Here is a 21628-nt window from a genome sequence, read left to right on the forward strand (position 1 = left end):
TTATAGTAGTTATATTCTTGTACATATGAGCAGTATTATAGTAGTTATATTCTTGTACATAGGAGCAGTATTATAGCAGTTATATTCTTGTACATAGGGGGCAGTATTATAGTAGTTATATTCTTGTACATAGGGGCAGTATTATAGTAGTTATATTCCTGTACATAGGAGCAGTATTATAGTAGTTATATTCTTGTACATAGGAGCAGTATTATAGTAGTTATATTCCTGTACATAGGAGCAGTATTATAGTAGTTATATTCTTGTACATAGGGGGCAGTATTATAGTAGTTATATTCTTGTACATATGAGCAGTATTATAGTAGTTATATTCTTGTACATAGGAGCAGTATTATAGCAGTTATATTCTTGTACATAGGGGGCAGTATTATAGTAGTTATATTCTTGTACATAGGGGCAGTATTATAGTAGTTATATTCCTGTACATAGGAGCAGTATTATAGTAGTTATATTCGTGTACATAGGAGCAGTATTATAGTAGTTATATTCTTGTACATAGGAGCAGTATTATAGCAGTTATATTCTTGTACATAGGGGGCAGTATTATAGTAGTTATATTCTTGTACATAGAAGCAGTATTATAGTAGTTATATTCTTGTACATAGGGGCAGTATTATAGTAGTTATATTCTTGTACATAGGAGCAGTATTATAGTAGTTATATTCTTGTACATAGGGGGCAGTATTATAGTAGTTATATTCTTGTACATAGGGGCAGTATTATAGTAGTTATATTCTTGTACATAGGAGCAGTATTATAGCAGTTATATTCTTGTATATAGGGGGCAGTATTATAGTAGTTATATTCTTGTACATAGGAACAGTATTATAGTAGATATATTCTTGTATATAGGAGCAGTATTATAGTAGTTATATTCTTGTACATAGGAGCAGTATTATAGTAGTTATATCCTTGTACATAGGAGCAGTATTATAGTTGTTACATTCTTGTACATAGGGGCAGTATTATAGTAGTTATATTCCTGTACATAGGAGCAGTATTATAGTAGTTATATTCTTGTACATATGAGCAGTATTATAGTAGTTATATTCCTGTACATAGGAGCAGTATTATAGTAGTTATATTCTTGTACTTAGTGGGCAGTATTATAGTAGTTATATTCTTGTACATAGAGGCAGTATTATAGTAGATATATTCTTGTATATAGGAGCAGTATTATAGTAGTTATATTCTTGTACATAGGAGCAGTATTATAGTAGTTATATCCTTGTACATAGGAGCAGTATTATAGTTGTTACATTCTTGTACATAGGGGCAGTATTATAGTAGTTATATTCCTGTACATAGGAGCAGTATTATAGTAGTTATATTCTTGTACATATGAGCAGTATTATAGTAGTTATATTCCTGTACATAGGAGCAGTATTATAGTAGTTATATTCTTGTACTTAGTGGGCAGTATTATAGTAGTTATATTCTTGTACATAGAGGCAGTATTATAGTAGATATATTCTTGTATATAGGAGCAGTATTATAGTAGTTATATTCTTGTACATAGGGGCAGTATTACAGTAGTTCTATTCTTGTACATAGGAGCAGTATTATAGTAGTTATATTCTTGTACATAGGAGCAGTATTATAGTAGTTATATTCTTGTACATAGGGGCAGTATTATAGTAGTTATATTCTTGTACATAGGAGGCAGTATTATAGTAGTTATATTCTTGTACATAGGGGCAGTATTATAGTAGTTATATTCTTGCACATAGGGGGCAGTATTATAGTAGTTATATTCTTTTACATAGGGACAGTATTATAGTAGTTATATTCTTGTACATAGGGGCAGTATTATAGTAGTTATATTCTTGTACATAGGAGCAGTATTATAGTAGTTATATTCTTGTATATAGGGGGCAGTATTATAGTAGTTATATTCTTGTACATAGGAGCAGTATTATAGTAGTTATATTCTTGTACATAGGGGGCAGTATTATAGTAGTTATATTCTTGTACATAGGAGCAGTATTATAGTAGTTATATTCTTGTATATAGGGGGCAGTATTATAGTAGTTATATTCTTGTACATAGGAGCAGTATTATAGTAGTTATATTCTTGTATATAAGGGGCAGTATTATAGTAGTTATATTCTTGTACATAGGAACAGTATTATAGTAGATATATTCTTGTATATAGGAGCAGTATTATAGTAGTTATATTCTTGTACATAGGGGGCAGTATTATAGTAGTTATATTCTTGTACATGGGAGCAGTATTATAGTAGTTATATTCTTGTACATAGGAGCAGTATTATAGTAGTTATATTCTTGTACATAGGAGCAGTATTATAGTAGTTATATTCTTGTACATAGGAGCAGTATTATAGTAGTTATATTCTTGTACATAGGGGGCAGTATTATAGTAGTTATATTCTTGTACATAGGGGGCAGTATTATAGTAGTTATATTCCTGTACATAGGGACCAGTATTATAGTAGTTATATTCCTGTACATAGGGGGCAGTATTATAGTAGTTATATTCTTGTATATAGGGGCAGTATTATAGTAGTTATATTCTTGTACATAAGGGACAGTATTATAGTAGTTATATTCTTGTACATAGGAGCAGTATTATAGTAGTTATATTCTTGTATATAGGAGCAGTACTATAGTAGTTATATTCTTGTATATAGGGGCAGTATTATAGTAGTTATATTCTTGTACATAGAACCAGTGTTATAATAGTTATATTCTTGTACATGGGAGCAGTATTATAGTAGTTATATTCTTGTACATAGGGGGTAGTATTATAGTAGTTATATTCTTGTACATATGAGCAGTATTATAGTAGTTCTATTCTTGTACATAGGAGCAGTATTATAGTAGTTATATTCTTGTACATAGGAGCAGTATTATAGTAGTTATATTCTTGTACATAGGAGCAGTATTATAGTAGTTATATTCTTGTATATAGGGGGCAGTATTATAGTAGTTATATTCTTGTACATAGGAGCAGTATTATAGTAGTTATATTCTTGTATATAAGGGGCAGTATTATAGTAGTTATATTCTTGTACATAGGAACAGTATTATAGTAGATATATTCTTGTATATAGGAGCAGTATTATAGTAGTTATATTCTTGTACATAGGGGGCAGTATTATAGTAGTTATATTCTTGTACATGGGAGCAGTATTATAGTAGTTATATTCTTGTACATAGGAGCAGTATTATAGTAGTTATATTCTTGTACATAGGAGCAGTATTATAGTAGTTATATTCTTGTACATAGGAGCAGTATTATAGTAGTTATATTCTTGTACATAGGGGGCAGTATTATAGTAGTTATATTCTTGTACATAGGGGGCAGTATTATAGTAGTTATATTCCTGTACATAGGGACCAGTATTATAGTAGTTATATTCCTGTACATAGGGGGCAGTATTATAGTAGTTATATTCTTGTATATAGGGGCAGTATTATAGTAGTTATATTCTTGTACATAAGGGACAGTATTATAGTAGTTATATTCTTGTACATAGGAGCAGTATTATAGTAGTTATATTCTTGTATATAGGAGCAGTACTATAGTATTTATATTCTTGTATATAGGGGCAGTATTATAGTAGTTATATTCTTGTACATAGAACCAGTGTTATAATAGTTATATTCTTGTACATGGGAGCAGTATTATAGTAGTTATATTCTTGTACATAGGGGGTAGTATTATAGTAGTTATATTCTTGTACATATGAGCAGTATTATAGTAGTTATATTCTTGTACATAGGAGCAGTATTATAGCAGTTATATTCTTGTACATAGGGGGCAGTATTATAGTAGTTATATTCTTGTACATAGTGGCAGTATTATAGTAGTTATATTCTTGTACATAGGAGCAGTATTATAGCAGTTATATTCTTGTACGTAAGAGCAGTATTATAGCAGTTATATTCTTGTATATAGGGGGCAGTATTATAGTAGTTATATTCTTGTACATAGGAACAGTATTATAGTAGATATATTCTTGTATATAGGAGCAGTATTATAGTAGATATATTCTTGTACATAGGAGCAGTATTATAGTAGTTATATTCTTGTACATAGGAGCAGTATTATAGTAGTTAATTCTTGTACATAGGGGCAATATTATAGTAGTTATATTCTTGTACATAGGGGGCAGTATTATAGTAGTTATATTCTTGTACATAGGGACAGTATTATAGTAGTTATATTCTTGTACATAGGGGCAGTATTATAGTAGTTATATTCTTGTACATAAGGGCAGTATTATAGTAGATATATTCTTGTATATAGGAGCAGTATTATAGTAGTTATATTCTTGTACATAGGGGGCAGTATTATAGTAGTTATATTCTTGTACATAGGAGCAGTATTATAGTAGTTATATTCTTGTACATAGGAGCAGTATTATAGTAGTTATATTCTTGTACATAGGAGCAGTATTATAGTAGTTATATTCTTGTACATAGGAGCAGTATTATAGTAGTTATATTCTTGTATATAGGGGGCAGTATTATAGTAGTTATATTCTTGTACATAGGAGCAGTATTATAGTAGTTATATTCTTGTATATAGGGGGCAGTATTATAGTAGTTATATTCTTGTACATAGGAACAGTATTATAGTAGATATATTCTTGTATATAGGAGCAGTATTATAGTAGTTATATTCTTGTACATAGGGGGCAGTATTATAGTAGTTATATTCTTGTACATAGGAGCAGTATTATAGTAGTTATATTCTTGTACATAGGAGCAGTATTATAGTAGTTATATTCTTGTACATAGGAGCGGTATTATAGTAGTTATATTCTTGTACATAGGGGGCAGTATTATAGTAGTTATATTCTTGTACATAGGGGCAGTATTATAGTAGTTATATTCTTGTACATAGGAGCAGTATTATAGTAGTTATATTCTTGTACATAGGAGCAGTATTATAGTAGTTATATTCTTGTACATAGGAGCAGTATTATAGTAGTTATATTCTTGTATATAGGGGGCAGTATTATAGTAGTTATATTCTTGTACATAGGAACAGTATTATAGTAGATATATTCTTGTATATAGGAGCAGTATTATAGTAGATATATTCTTGTACATAGGAGCAGTATTATAGTAGTTATATTCTTGTACATAGGAGCAGTATTATAGTAGTTAATTCTTGTACATAGGGGCAGTATTATAGTAGTTATATTCTTGTACATAGGAGGCAGTATTATAGTAGTTATATTCTTGTACATAGGGGCAGTATTATAGTAGTTATATTCTTGTACATAGGGGGCAGTATTATAGTAGTTATATTCTTGTACATAGGGACAGTATTATAGTAGTTATATTCTTGTACATAGGGGCAGTATTATAGTAGTTATATTCTTGTACATAAGGGCAGTATTATAGTAGATATATTCTTGTATATAGGAGCAGTATTATAGTAGTTATATTCTTGTACATAGGGGGCAGTATTATAGTAGTTATATTCTTGTACATAGGAGCAGTATTATAGTAGTTATATTCTTGTACATAGGAGCAGTATTATAGTAGTTATATTCTTGTACATAGGAGCAGTATTATAGTAGTTATATTCTTGTACATAGGAGCAGTATTATAGTAGTTATATTCTTGTACATAGGAGCAGTATTATAGTAGTTATATTCTTGTATATAGGGGGCAGTATTATAGTAGTTATATTCTTGTACATAGGAGCAGTATTATAGTAGTTATATTCTTGTATATAGGGGGCAGTATTATAGTAGTTATATTCTTGTACATAGGAACAGTATTATAGTAGATATATTCTTGTATATAGGAGCAGTATTATAGTAGTTATATTCTTGTACATAGGGGGCAGTATTATAGTAGTTATATTCTTGTACATAGGAGCAGTATTATAGTAGTTATATACTTGTACATAGGAGCAGTATTATAGTAGTTATATTCTTGTACATAGGAGCAGTATTATAGTAGTTATATTCTTGTACATAGGGGGCAGTATTATAGTAGTTATATTCTTGTACATAGGAGGCAGTATTATAGTAGTTATATTCCTGTACATAGGGACCAGTATTATAGTAGTTATATTCCTGTACATAGGGGGCAGTATTATAGTAGTTATATTCTTGTACATAAGGGACAGTATTATAGTAGTTATATTCTTGTACATAGGAGCAGTATTATAGTAGTTATATTCTTGTACATAGGAGCAGTACTATAGTAGTTATATTCTTGTATATAGGGGCAGTATTATAGTAGTTATATTCTTGTACATAGAACCAGTATTATAATAGTTATATTCTTGTACATAGGAGCAGTATTATAGTAGTTATATTCTTGTACATAGGGGGCAGTATTATAGTAGTTATATTCTTGTACATATGAGCAGTATTATAGTAGTTATATTCTTGTACATAGGAGCAGTATTATAGCAGTTATATTCTTGTACATAGGGGGCAGTATTATAGTAGTTATATTCTTGTACATAGGGGCAGTATTATAGTAGTTATATTCCTGTACATAGGAGCAGTATTATAGTAGTTATATTCTTGTACATAGGAGCAGTATTATAGTAGTTATATTCCTGTACATAGGAGCAGTATTATAGTAGTTATATTCTTGTACATAGGGGGCAGTATTATAGTAGTTATATTCTTGTACATATGAGCAGTATTATAGTAGTTATATTCTTGTACATAGGAGCAGTATTATAGCAGTTATATTCTTGTACATAGGGGGCAGTATTATAGTAGTTATATTCTTGTACATAGGGGCAGTATTATAGTAGTTATATTCCTGTACATAGGAGCAGTATTATAGTAGTTATATTCGTGTACATAGGAGCAGTATTATAGTAGTTATATTCTTGTACATAGGAGCAGTATTATAGCAGTTATATTCTTGTACATAGGGGGCAGTATTATAGTAGTTATATTCTTGTACATAGAAGCAGTATTATAGTAGTTATATTCTTGTACATAGGGGCAGTATTATAGTAGTTATATTCTTGTACATAGGAGCAGTATTATAGTAGTTATATTCTTGAACATAGGGGGCAGTATTATAGTAGTTATATTCTTGTACATAGGGGCAGTATTATAGTAGTTATATTCTTGTACATAGGAGCAGTATTATAGCAGTTATATTCTTGTATATAGGGGGCAGTATTATAGTAGTTATATTCTTGTACATAGGAACAGTATTATAGTAGATATATTCTTGTATATAGGAGCAGTATTATAGTAGTTATATTCTTGTACATAGGAGCAGTATTATAGTAGTTATATCCTTGTACATAGGAGCAGTATTATAGTTGTTACATTCTTGTACATAGGGGCAGTATTATAGTAGTTATATTCCTGTACATAGGAGCAGTATTATAGTAGTTATATTCTTGTACATATGAGCAGTATTATAGTAGTTATATTCCTGTACATAGGAGCAGTATTATAGTAGTTATATTCTTGTACATAGGGGGCAGTATTATAGTAGTTATATTCTTGTACATATGAGCAGTATTATAGTAGTTATATTCTTGTACATAGGAGCAGTATTATAGCAGTTATATTCTTGTACATAGGGGGCAGTATTATAGTAGTTATATTCTTGTACATAGGGGCAGTATTATAGTAGTCATATTCCTGTACATAGGAGCAGTATTATAGTAGTTATATTCGTGTACATAGGAGCAGTATTATAGTAGTTATATTCTTGTACATAGGAGCAGTATTATAGCAGTTATATTCTTGTACATAGGGGGCAGTATTATAGTAGTTATATTCTTGTACATAGAAGCAGTATTATAGTAGTTATATTCTTGTACATAGGGGCAGTATTATAGTAGTTATATTCTTGTACATAGGAGCAGTATTATAGTAGTTATATTCTTGTACATAGGGGGCAGTATTATAGTAGTTATATTCTTGTACATAGGGGCAGTATTATAGTAGTTATATTCTTGTACATAGGAGCAGTATTATAGTAGTTATATTCTTGTACATAGGAGCAGTATTATAGCAGTTATATTCTTGTATATAGGGGGCAGTATTATAGTAGTTATATTCTTGTACATAGGGGCAGTATTATAGTAGTTATATTCTTGTACATAGGAGCAGTATTATAGTAGTTATATTCTTGTACATAGGGGCAGTATTATAGTAGTTATATTCTTGTACATAGGAGCAGTATTATAGTAGTTATATTCTTGTACATAGGAACAGTATTATAGTAGTTATATTCCTGTACATAGGAACAGTATTATAGTAGATATATTCTTGTATATAGGAGCAGTATTATAGTAGTTATATTCTTGTACATAGGGGCAGTATTATAGTAGTTATATTCTTGTACATAGGAGCAGTATTATAGTAGTTATATTCTTGTACATAGGAACAGTATTATAGTAGATTTATTCTTGTATATAGGAGCAGTATTATAGTAGTTATATTCTTGTACATAGGAGCAGTATTATAGTAGTTATATTCTTGTACATAGGGGGCAGTATTATAGTAGTTATATTCTTGTACATAGGGGCAGTATTATAGTAGTTATATTCTTGTACATAGGAGCAGTATTATAGTAGTTATATTCTTGTACATAGGAACAGTATTATAGTAGATATATTCTTGTATATAGGAGCAGTATTATAGTAGTTATATTCTTGTACATAGGAGCAGTATTATAGTAGTTATATTCTTGTACATAGGGGGCAGTATTATAGTAGTTATATTCTTGTACATAGGGGCAGTATTATAGTAGTTATATTCTTGTACATAGGAGCAGTATTATAGTAGTTATATTCTTGTACATAGGAACAGTATTATAGTAGATATATTCTTGTATATAGGAGCAGTATTATAGTAGTTATATTCTTGTACATAGGAGCAGTATTATAGTAGTTATATTCTTGTACATAGGGGGCAGTATTATAGTAGTTATATTCTTGTACATAGGGGCAGTATTATAGTAGTTATATTCCTGTACATAGGAGCAGTATTATAGTAGTTATATTCCTGTACATAGGAGCAGTATTATAGTAGTTATATTCTTGTACATAGGAACAGTATTATAGTAGATATATTCTTGTATATAGGAGCAGTATTATAGTAGTTATATTCTTGTACATAGGGGCAGTATTATAGTAGTTATATTCTTGTACATAGGAGCAGTATTATAGTTGTTACATTCTTGTACATAGGGGCAGTATTATAGTAGTTATATTCCTGTACATAGGAGCAGTATTATAGTAGTTATATTCTTGTACATAGGAGCAGTATTATAGTAGTTATATTCTTGTACATAGGGGGCAGTATTGTAGTAGTTATATTCTTGTACATACAATGCAGTATTTTAGCAGTCGTATTTTGTGTACCTTGTATTGTAACAATTTCTCTCAATCTAGTAAATAATATTCATCCTTCAAATCAAAAGTGCCCGATATTACACCTTGATTTGTAAGGCTAATAATATTTTAATGCGCACTTGTATCAGACAAGTCTGATTTACAATCTGTCATGAAATCTGTCGGTGACTGACTTATAAGTGTGTATTTTAATCTCCCCATAAATCCTAGAGAGGCCAGTAAAGGTTTTACAGCGATGTCTGGGATATTCCACATTTATAGGGTAAATGTCTTCTGTTAAGCTCGGCTGCCGTAAATCCTGACAGTTCTGCTCCCGTTACTAGTGAGAAGAATTTTCCCATTTTTGGCCGGAATCGGATTCAACCGACTGTTTAAAAAGAATGAAAAATACTTATGGATCTTAGGGTTTGTTCCAATGGGGCACTTTATCACCCGTCCACCGCTCCGTTCTAACACGTCATATATGAGCCCCATTCTTGTGATCGGTTGGGGAAAACCAAGTTATGATGTTTCCTGTGGATAGATAATAACTTGACCTAATAATAACCCTTTAAGGCCAAGACATTTAGCCCGAAGGTCATGATGATTCACAGGTCCCCACTGCTTAGCTTATAGCAGATCCTTCTCTTACCATGACCCCCTCCCCTATGTGATCAGGTGTTATTACGGAGGGAAGCAGAGGGTCATCAATGGGCCAAATACCACAATGACGCCCATTCAAACAAAAAATTTCGACACATTTCAAAAACTTCCTTGACAAAATATTTTTAAAACTTTGCGGTGTAGCGTGGATATGTTTATTCGTCGTTACATTTTTCGTGTTTTAAAGTGATTTTTTAAAAAAAATAAATAAATAAATTCGTTCTCTAATATCAGCCCGATTTGTGTGAAACTTCTTCCCATTGGTCAAAACGTGGAGAATGATTTATGTCTATGACCCGGATTAGGGAGCAATTCAGCATCTGAGCTACTAACAGCGTTCCCCATCCATCAGTTTGCCTTTCTTCTTTTGTTCTCTTCCTGTTTTTGTTTCCGCATGCTTCTGTATGTCACATTTATTAACTTCATTTGCGACAGCTATGGTGACTATGGCAGATTTCTTCCTGCCAGTGGGCTAATATCTATTTATCTATCTATATATATATATATATATATATATATATATATATATATATATATATATATATATATATATATATATATATTTTTTTTTTTTTTTTTAATTTACAACCCCACTGAAATTTCCTGCCATTATCAAAATGTTGGGAATCTGACAAATTTGAAACATGGCGCCGAAAGCAAAATAACCTTTTAGATGACATTTTTGTATATTTTGTACTGAAAGTAATCTATAATTTTAATCATGTGTGAATGTTTCATAAAACCATCTGATTTTTTTTTTTTAAGGGGGTCCTCCTGGAGTACGGTATATAAATCCAGTTCAAGTAATTCCTTCCTTCTAGAAGACATTTTTTCACTAATCAATTTCCTGGACGCCTAAACAAGATCTCTCTATTTTTTTCACTTCTAAATTTCCTCAACGCCTAAAACGAGATTTCTCTCTTTGATTTTTAGAGCCTAAGAATATGTCTGGAGGGGTAGCTAGATACGGGCCGTGTGCCCCCAGTGACACATTGTCTTGACCGTGGGATTGTGTTTAGATACAAGGCTAAACCTATTTCCACATTGAGTTTTCTGTGATGAGTTTTTCGGAGAAGAAACTCTCCAACTTCACTTTCCAATCAAAACTCTTGGTTTTTTAACTCTTCTTGGTTGTTTTTTTTTTTTTTAAGAGTTTCTTCTCGATAAAACTCTCCAAAAAACACTTTTTCATATTAAAAAAAAAAAAACCTCAGAGTGAGAATACCCTTAGGGTATGTGCACACAGATTCCGCCAAGAATTGACCAATGGCTTTTTCGTAATGCGGCTTCATCCAGGAAAACTTTGGCCGCTCCATTGATGTCTTAAGAGACGTCGTGTGCTCATACCCTAAGGAAGCAAAGTGAACCTTTACCCCAGGTGAAGGAAAGTCCTCATCACTGTACTTCTGGAGGACCCCTACATGTGTGTGTTGATCTGCTGCAATGCTTCATATACCGGACTTGCCTTAATGTTTTTTTTCTAGTTTTCTTGATATATTTTTTTAGATGTCAGTTGTGTTGCACTGGTTACCATTTCTCTTATCCATGGCCAAGGCATGGTCAAAAGAGCATTGTATTTTTTTGGAAACCCTACTAGTTACTACTATTCATGCCCTCCCCAAATAAAATTGGATTTGCTTATTTTAATTCTTTTCATAGGAGTAAAATTTTTGTGGGTCTTCGAGTGGATCTAAAATCAACAAAATATGAAAACTTTCATATTTAGCTCATTCCTTTATTAGGAAAATTGACCAAAAGACCAACAATGGTCCAAATCTTTTTGCAAGGTCTTTGAAAAATGAAATATAATTTAGGTCAATTACAACACAGACCAGGAGATTTCATTATGTTGTGTTTTACACGTGGAGAAAACCAAAATAAGTCAATTGTAGTAAAAGAAAAATGCATAAAAGAAACAAAAAATATATATATATTTCTAGACTGGATTGACATCATGTAATGGATACAAATGAATTGAAAACTATCAGTATTTTTTACATTGCTTTTCCTCCTTAACCTTCACAGACTTTGGGTAAAAAGTGATAATACTGCACAAAAAAATATTTTAAAAACCTTCCCAAGTCAAGATTCCCCAAATGTCTTCCTCCAGACAAAAAGTTACCAGTTTTGTGGTTAAAAAAATTATTTACAAATTTCCACATTTTACTTTTTTTTTTCTTCAATTGAAAATATATATTTTATCAATACGTTAACATTTTAGTGTATTAGAAGTAATTTATCTTTACCACGCTTTTTAGTTCGGGTTCAATGTCCTGTAAGTTTTTGCCCCCAAATTGTTTTGCTTTTTTTGCTGAACTAATTTTTTGATCTGTTCAGAAACAGATGTCGCCATGGATCCAGTTTTTCTATCATCATCCTTTTATATTCCTGGTCTGTGACCTGCATCCTTCCACCTCCATAAGAAACTACAACTCCCACAATGTTGGGATTTGTATACAGTCGGCAAAGCCATACGATGAAGACAACTTTTTTTTTAATTAAAATAAGAGAAGGAATAAATATTTCATATTTTAGTAATTTTTCCCATTTCACACTTCAATACTTTTCAAGAAATATTTAGGTTGAAAGAAATTTCCTCCCCAAAAAAAGTGAAAATTTGGAGTTTGAAATAATTTCCTACCAAGCCATCTTAATCACAGTAGAGGCTGTCGAAAACTTTACAATGTTTTTTTAAGAAATAGAATGAGATAGATGGAGGTTTTATGCACCTTTCTTGGTTACAACTATGGCTGTCGGAAAGATCTCTGAATGGGAGAAGACATGTATGTCAAACTTCCCATTGGTTGTCCCCAATAGTAACTTCTTTTGGTGGTATAAAATCAAAAAAAGTTCTTTGATCTTCAAAAACTCCAACCAAAACTTCTAGTTACACACCTCAAGCTTCAGGCCATTTTTTGTAGGATCTGACGACAAGCCTTAGGTATTTTTAAAGTTCTCCAAAATTTTTGTACATTTTTTGCTTAATATGTCTGGACTCTAACAAACCCAAGACTTGTACAGTACGTAGAGTATAGATCTCCTTACTCTAGTTCTGTTTTTATCAATCACGAGTGGTGAAGAAACCTGGGTGTTGTATTGTGATGACAGGTGGTAGATCAATCTACCTTGAGGTGTTTTTGCATTTTTTTTGGGTGGAGTCATATGTCACATGTGGATCACTATGGTGAGTGTCCTGTTACCAGACATTACCAAACCTAACGTATGTCATCATGTTCCTTTTGTAGGGCATCATTATGGAGCTCATGTGTTGTACTGCCCCTCTTGGCATTGACGTGGATGTCCGCGGTCCTCGCAATCACAGACCGGCGCTCAGCCCTCTTCCAGATCTTGTTTGCTGTTTTTGACTCTTTGGAAGGTTTTGTCATTGTCATGGTTCATTGTATCCTGAGAAGAGAGGTAAGAATCTTAAATATGGAGTTTTTCAAAAAGTTCTGTATTGTTTTCTAGAGTTGTGTTGTGATATTCTCATCTGTTTACTGCATGATCTTAACGTTAGAGATGATCTGGGCCAAAAAGTTTCACAGGACTCTTGTCCGTCCATGTCAGTAATTCGTGACAGCTGGTCCAAGGTCCTGCAAACTTCCTCGGTCACCGATGAAACGTTAATGTCGTTAAATTTTGGCTGTGGTCCAAAGTCCTGCAAATCTCCTCGGGCATCCTGGGCTCCTCTGGCATTTACAAGGTTCCTGTGATCTCATGACATTGTGTAATGCTGAGTGACTAGGTCTCATGTGAAGTCTTGACATTGTATAGGCCAGAGGAACCCAGGATGCCGTCATTCGAGTGCTAGCTGAAGGAGTTCTCAGGACTCTGGCTCAGCTTTCATGTCAGTAATTTGTGGCTGCAAGTCCAGGGTCCTGAAAACATCCTCAGCTGGCTCTCGAATGCCGGCATCTTGAGCTCCTCTGGTATTTACAAGGTTCCTGCGACTTCATGACGTTGCTTGAGGCCAATTGTCTAGGTCTCGTGTGACGTCATGACATTGTAGAGGTCAGAGTCGCCCAGGATGCCGGCATTCGAATGCCAGCTGAGGAAGTTCTCAGGTCCCTCACGGCCCTGGTCTGACTGCCACAAAGTACCCACATGTCCGTCCATGTCAGTAATTCGTGACAGCTGGTCCAAGGTCCTGCAAACTTCCTCGGTCACCGATGAAACGTTCATGTCGTTAAATTTTGGCTGTGGTCCAAGGTCCTGAAAATCTCCTCGGGCATCCTGGGCTCCTCTGGCATTTACAAGGTTCCTGTGATCTCATGACATTGCATTAGGCCAAGTGATTAGGTTTCACATGACGTCATGACATTGTAGAGGCCAGAGTTACCCAGGATGCAAGCATTTGATGGCCAGCTGAGGAAGTTCTCAGTACTCTGGCCTAGCATCCATGTCAGTAATTAGTAGCAGTAAGTCCAGGGTCCTGAAAACGTCCTCAGCTGGCTCTCGAATGCCGGCATCTTGAGCTCCTCTGGTGTTTACAAGGTTCCTGCGACTTCATGACGTTGCTTGAGGCCAATTGTCTAGGTCTCGTGTGACGTCATGACATTGTAGAGGTCAGAGTCGCCCAGGATGCCGGCATTCGATTGAAAGGCTGAGGAAGTTCTCAGGTCCCTCACGGCCCTGGTTTGACTGCCACAAAGTACCCACATGGATGGTAAACCTGCTTATCTCTATCTCTAATTGATCTTGTAAAAACTTCTATATCAAACTGCCTTATAACTATTTTGACGTATGTAGCCGTGAAGCTCAAGGTTCATATTCTGAAAGTTTCCTCCCTTAACCAATATAAGGCTACAAAAATAAATTATCGGCAAACCTTTCTTCATTGTATGGAATAGTGTAGGGTCTCTACTTTGTTGCCATCAAAAGTAAACCAGTGGCAGAGGTCGGGAAATACTTCTGACATATCTCAGGAGGCTCCGATGCGATGTGAACAGCACCTTACAAAGGCTTAAAGGAATACCGGCATTGTCAAAGGAGAGGCTTATCTCATCCTGAGGACACAGGACTGAAATATTAGAAAAGTGCAGACCATAATCCCGGCATATGTTGGCATTAGAAAAAAGGGCTACCGGGTCCCATTTTCACTCTGTGGCCGCTGTGGTCTCAACTCATTGGGTCACTGTCATTTGAGCTTTTGTGGATTCTTGGTTGGGTTCATTATTTAGTCATGTGGTTTCTTCCTAATCAAAAAGAAAAGATAAATCTTAGAGTTTTATTTTAATTAAAGGAGATTCTTTTCTGTTAGAGCAGTTGCTCTACGCAACGTTCTCCGTCAAGATCTTTCCGTAGTAGAAACTGTGGATGCATTTAATCGAGAGATGGACATTTACTGGAGATAAGAAAAACTTTTAACATTCGAATTTACCAGATTCCTCAATTTTTTTAAAAAAAATAAATAAATAAATTTAATTTGCAATAAATTGTAACTCGAACTCAACCTTAGCAATGTCAAAGTGACCTCAACATATATGGTTATAGGTAACCAGGTCAACAGATTGTTCCTCACACGCTAATGTTCACTGCTGAGCTGTCACACACTGTCTGCGCAGTCTTTCCGTATCTCTATAACTTAGTCTTGAACTGCGACGTCCTGTAACTATCAAGATTCACCCAAGAAAGGCTGCTGCATTCCCTGCCTCTGCTTTTAAGCAGACTATGATAGTCCTCTCCTAATTGGTTGCATTATACCTTGTGATAGCTGCAAGGCATTATGGGGAAGCCTGCACAGCCACGCCTGAGCTTATGCCACCTAATCTGAGAACAGAATGATGTAGGGGTAGAGACCCTGATTCATTCCAGCGATGTGTCACTTAGAGGGCTGCTTGCTGTGGCTTTGATGAAATCACGGTTTTATCAGCAGGAGGTTATCATTAGAGGACTAGTAAAACTGCTGCCATGTAGTCCTATCACGCCCCCACCATTGATTTGTCAGCTTTTTGCCTATGCACAGTGTACACAGAAAGCGGCCAATCATTGGTGTGGGCAGGGTAATACAGAGCTCAGCATTCAGAGCATTGCTAGATCTGCAGCAGAGAAAACAAGTATTTTATCAAAACTGCAGCAAGCAGCCAAGTAGGTGACACATTGCTGGAATCAGCGTCTCTGCCCCTACATCATGCTGTTCTCAGATTACATAGCACAAAACTGGTGACCGATTCCTTTTAAAACCCATTGAATTTGTATTTTCACTTTTCTTGGTCATTTTAGGAATGGTCACATCTGTGGACTCTACAGCTTTGTGTTTTCTAAGTTCTTCCTATAGTCCCATGGGCAACCCAAGAAGACCCGAAATAACCATGACATATGGCAAAGGAGCGATCTGCTACACTGGCCGACGGATCATCAGTGTTAAGGATCCTGTGATCATTTCTGAAGGATTACATCTCCTTTTCTTCTTCCCCTAGGTCCAGGATGCCGTGAAGTGCCGCGTTGTTGACCGACAAGAAGAAGGCAATGGGGACTCCGGTGGATCCTTCCAGAATGGCCACGCTCAGTTAATGGTACTTGTGCAAGTTATTTCTTTATTATTTTCAGATTTTCGACACATAGTTGGCCGCAGTATGAACATTTCAGTTTAGATTTCCACCTGGAGACCAGAAACAAGCTGCTGTTGACAGATCTGTTGTTCTTAAAGGGGTTTTTCACTTTCAGAAAAGTGGACCACGAATGCTCAAAAATAACCAACAGAGCTATATCTCACCCTCCCTGGGTTTAGGGACGCCTCTCCGCTGCTGCTTGTCATTTTGGATGCTTATCACCTCTGTAGCCTATCACAGAGCGCGGCGAATGTGCCGAGCTAGACGACATGAGCCTCTGAGCTCAGTGATTGGCTGCAGTGGTAATGCGAGATGTCGACGAGACGGCACCGCTGCATCCAAAACTACGGGACTGAAGGAGAGGGGGTGCAGGACCCCCAGAGGGTGAGTACTTGCTCTGTCTATTAATTTAGAGAATATGGGGTCCATGGTCCTAAAAGTGGAAAACCCCTTTAATTCCCGATACTGCTATGCTGTGGATGTGATTGGTAAGCTTTCTCCTAAGGCAGACCATAAAACCCATACTGATTTTGGGCATCCTGACCCAATCAAGCAGCCTCACAGCTTCCATAAGACTGTACATTCAGGCTGGTCCAGTCATGGTGGTCTGTACTCCCATTCACCTCCATGATCAGTGACTTCTCGTGTAACGACAGATGGCACTTTGTTTGTAGAGTTGTCAGATTCTCATCAGTCAGTGATTTGTGTCATTTGTATCATTGTGTTAACGTTTCCTAATACTTTGTTGCTACATCGGGCAATATGGCTTCTTAAGTCTCAACCATGCGATTTGACATTTTCACTAAGATCCGTAAACAGCAGCAGGTTCCTTTGACATTTTCACTAAGATCCGTGAACAGCAGCAGGTTCCTGGTGAAAGAACAACGAGGCTCTGCAGATCTGATCATATGCGGCCGAGCCACATACCCAAGCCGGTGACGATACTGTCCCACAATGCTACATTCCCCATCGCGTTCTACTGGGATATTGTATCCAATCCTATAATTTAATTGTCTGCTGAGCTTCTGTATCTAAGATTATAATTTGACTTATTGCTGAGCTGCTGTATCTTATTCTACCATTCGGATCTCACACTGTCTGCTGAGTCTCTGCACCTCAGCCTATTGTAAGTGGCACTGTCCATTAAGAGAATATATCAAAGACGATCTATGTGACATGATATGGAGTGAGGGACCTCTAGTGGTCACCTGTCAGGATGTTGTATGTGGCATGATATGGAGTGAGGGACCTCTAGTGGTCACATGTCAGGACGTTGTATGTGACATGATATGGAGTGAGGGACCTCTAGTGGTCACATGTCAGGATATTGTATGTGACATGATATGGAGTGAGGGACCTCTAGTGGTCACATGTCAGGACGTTGTATGTGACATGATATGGAGTGAGGGACCTCTAGTGGTCACCTGTCAGGACGTTGTATGTGACATGATATGGAGTGAGGGACCTCTAGTGGTCACATGACAGGACGTTGTATGTGACATGATATGGAGTGAGGGACCTCTAGGGGTCACATGACAGGATGTTGTATGTGACATGATATGGAGTGAGGGACCTCTAGTGGTCACATGACAGGATGTTGTATGTGACATGATATGGAGTGAGGGACCTCTAGTGGTCACATGTCAGGACGTTGTATGTGACATGATATGGAGTGAGGGACCTCTAGTGGTCACATGTCAGGACGTTGTATGTGACATGATATGGAGTGAGGGACCTCTAGTGGTCACATGTCAGGACGTTGTATGTGACATGATATGGAGTGAGGGACCTCTAGTGGTCACATGACAGGACGTTGTATGTGACATGATATGGAGTGAGGGACCTCTAGTGGTCACATGACAGGATGTTGTATGTGACATGATATGGAGTGAGGGACCTCTAGTGGTCACATGTCAGGACGTTGTATGTGACATGATATGGAGTGAGGGGCCTCTAGTGGTCACATGTCAGGATGTTGTATGTGACATGATATGGAGTGAGGGACCTCTAGTGGTCACATGACAGGACGTATGTGACATGATATGGAGTGAGGGGCCTCTAGTGGTCACATGTCAGGACGTTGTATGTGACATGATATGGAGTGAGGGACCTCTAGTGGTCAAGTGTCAGGACGTTGTATGTGACATGATATGGAGTGAGGGACCTCTAGTGGTCACATGTCAGGACGTTGTATGTGACATGATATGGAGTGAGGGACCTCTAGTGGTCACATGTCAGGACGTTGTATGTGACATGATATGGAGTGAGGGACCTCTACTGGTCACATATCAGGTTGTTGTATGTGACGTGATATGGAGTGAGGGACCTCTAGTGGTCGCATGTCAGGATGTTGTATGTGACATGATATGGAGTGAGGGACCTCTAGTGGTCGCATGTCAGGACGTTGTATGTGACATGATACAGAGTGAGGGACCTCTAGTGGTCACATGTCAGGACGTTGTATGTGACATGATACGGAGTGAGGGACCTCTAGTGGTCACATGTCAGGATGTTGTATGTGGCATGATATGGAGTGAGGGACCTCTAGTGGTCACATGTCAGGATGTTGTATGTGACATGATATGGAGTGAGGGACCTCTAGTGGTCGCATGTCAGGATGTTGTATGTGACATGATATGGAGTGAGGGACCTCTAGTGGTCGCATGTCAGGACGTTGTATGTGACATGATACAGAGTGAGGGACCTCTAGTGGTCACATGTCAGGACGTTGTATGTGACATGATACGGAGTGAGGGACCTCTAGTGGTCACATGTCAGGATGTTGTATGTGGCATGATACAGAGTGAGGGACCTCTAGTGGTCACATGTCAGGATATTGTATGTGGCATGATATGGAGTGAGGGACCTCTAGTGGTCACATGTCAGGATGTTGTATGTGACATGATATGGAGTGAGGGGCCTCTAGTGGTCACCTGTCAGGACATTGTATGTGACATGATATGGAGTGAGGGACCTCTATTGATCACCTGTCAGGATGTTGTATGTGACATGATATGGAGTGAGGGACCTCTAGTGGTCACCTGTCAGGACATTGTATGTGACATGATATGGAGTGAGGGACCTCTAGTGGTCACCTGTCAGGTTGTTGTATGTGACATGATATGTAGTGAGGGACCTCTAGTGGTCACCTGTCAGGACGTTGTATGTGACATGTTATGGAGTGAGGGACCTCTAGTGGTCACATGTCAGGATGTTGTATGTGACATGATATGGAGTGAGGGACCTCTAGTGGTCAAGTGTCAGGACGTTGTATGTGACATGTTATGGAGTGAGGGACCTCTAGTGGTCACATGTCAGGATGTTGTATGTGACATGATATGGAGTGAGGGACCTCTAGTGGTCAAGTGTCAGGACGTTGTATGTGACATGATATGGAGTGAGGGACCTCTAGTGGTCACCTGTCAGGACATTGTATGTGACATGATATGGAGTGAGGGACCTCTAGTGGTCACATGTCAGGATGTTGTATGTGACATGATATGGAGTGAGGGACCTCTAGTGGTCACATGTCAGGATGTTGTATGTGGCATGATATGGAGTGAGGGACCTCTAGTGGTCACATGTCAGGACGTTGTATGTAACATGATATGGAGTGAGGGACCTGTAGTGGTCACATGTCAGGACGTTGTATGTGACATGATATGGAGTGAGGGACCTCTAGTGGTCACATGTCAGGACGTTGTATGTGACATGATACCGAGTGAGGGACCTCTAGTGGTCACATGTCAGAACGTTGTATGTGACATGATATGGAGTGAGGGACCTCTAGTGGTCACATGTCAGGACGTTGTATGTAACATGATATGGAGTGAGGGACCTCTAGTGGTCACATGTCAGGATGTTGTATGTGGCATGATATGGAGTGAGTGACCTCTAGTGGTAACCTGTCAGGAAGTTGTATGTGACATGATATGGAGTGAGGGACCTCTAGTGGTCACATGTCAGGACGTTGTATGTAACATGATATGGAGTGAGGGACCTCTACTGGTCACATATCAGGTTGTTGTATGTGGCATGATATGGAGTGAGGGACCTCTAGTGATCACATGTCAGGACATTGTATGTGACATGATATGGAGTGAGGGACCTCTAGTGGTCACATGTCAGGACGTTGTATGTGACATGATATGGAGTGAGGGACCTCTAGTGGTCACATGTCAGGACGTTGTATGTGACATGATATGGAGTGAGGGACCTCTAGTGGTCACCTGTCAGGACGTTGTATGTGATATGATATGGAGTGAGGGACCTCTAGTGGTCACATGTCAGGACGTTGTATGTGACATGATATGGAGTGAGGGACCTCTAGTGGTCACATGTCAGGACGTTGTATGTGATATGATATGGAGTGAGGGACCTCTAGTGGTCACATGTCAGGACGTTGTATGTGACATGATATGGAGTGAGGGACCTCTAGTGGTCACATGTCAGGACGTTGTATGTGACATGATATGGAGTGAGGGACCTCTAGTGGTCACATGTCAGGACGTTGTATGTAACATGATATGGAGTGAGGGACCTCTAGTGGTCACCTGTCAGGAAGTTGTATGTGACATGATATGGAGTGAGGGACCTCTAGTGGTCACCTGTCAGGATGTTGTATGTGACATGATATGGAGTGAGGGACCTCTAATGGTCACATGACAGGATGTTGTATGTGACATGATATGGAGTGAGGGACCTCTAGTGGTCACATGACAGGACGTATGTGACATGATATGGAGTGAGGGGCCTCTAGTGGTCACATGTCAGGACGTTGTATGTGACATGATATGGAGTGAGGGACCTCTAGTGGTCAAGTGTCAGGACGTTGTATGTGACATGATATGGAGTGAGGGACCTCTAGTGGTCACATGTCAGGACGTTGTATGTGACATGATACAGAGTGAGGGACCTCTAGTGGTCACATGTCAGGACGTTGTATGTGACATGATACAGAGTGAGGGACCTCTAGTGGTCATATGTCAGGACGTTGTATGTGACATGATATGGAGTGAGGGACCTCTACTGGTCACATATCAGGTTGTTGTATGTGACGTGATATGGAGTGAGGGACCTC

The 21628-nt window shown here is 37.2% G+C and overlaps 1 protein-coding gene across 8 annotated transcripts in view; it reads left to right on the plus strand.

The window, feature by feature from the left end:
• ADGRB1 (adhesion G protein-coupled receptor B1) overlaps nucleotides 1-21628 on the plus strand; it is a 911276-nt gene that overhangs the window by 833732 nt on the left and 55916 nt on the right. For all 8 annotated transcript variants that reach the window (XM_073679967.1, XM_073679961.1, XM_073679962.1 and 5 more), the window contains 2 exons: nucleotides 13243-13414; nucleotides 16417-16512. In XM_073679967.1, coding sequence (XP_073536068.1) covers nucleotides 13243-13414; nucleotides 16417-16512 — 268 coding nt within the window. The remainder of the gene's footprint in view (nucleotides 1-13242; nucleotides 13415-16416; nucleotides 16513-21628) is intronic.

Source organism: Phyllobates terribilis, unplaced genomic scaffold (genome assembly GCF_046119375.1).
Source record: "Phyllobates terribilis strain yellow unplaced genomic scaffold, ASM4611937v1 Scaffold_4__5_contigs__length_816908805, whole genome shotgun sequence".
Lineage (NCBI taxonomy): Eukaryota > Metazoa > Chordata > Amphibia > Anura > Dendrobatidae > Phyllobates > Phyllobates terribilis.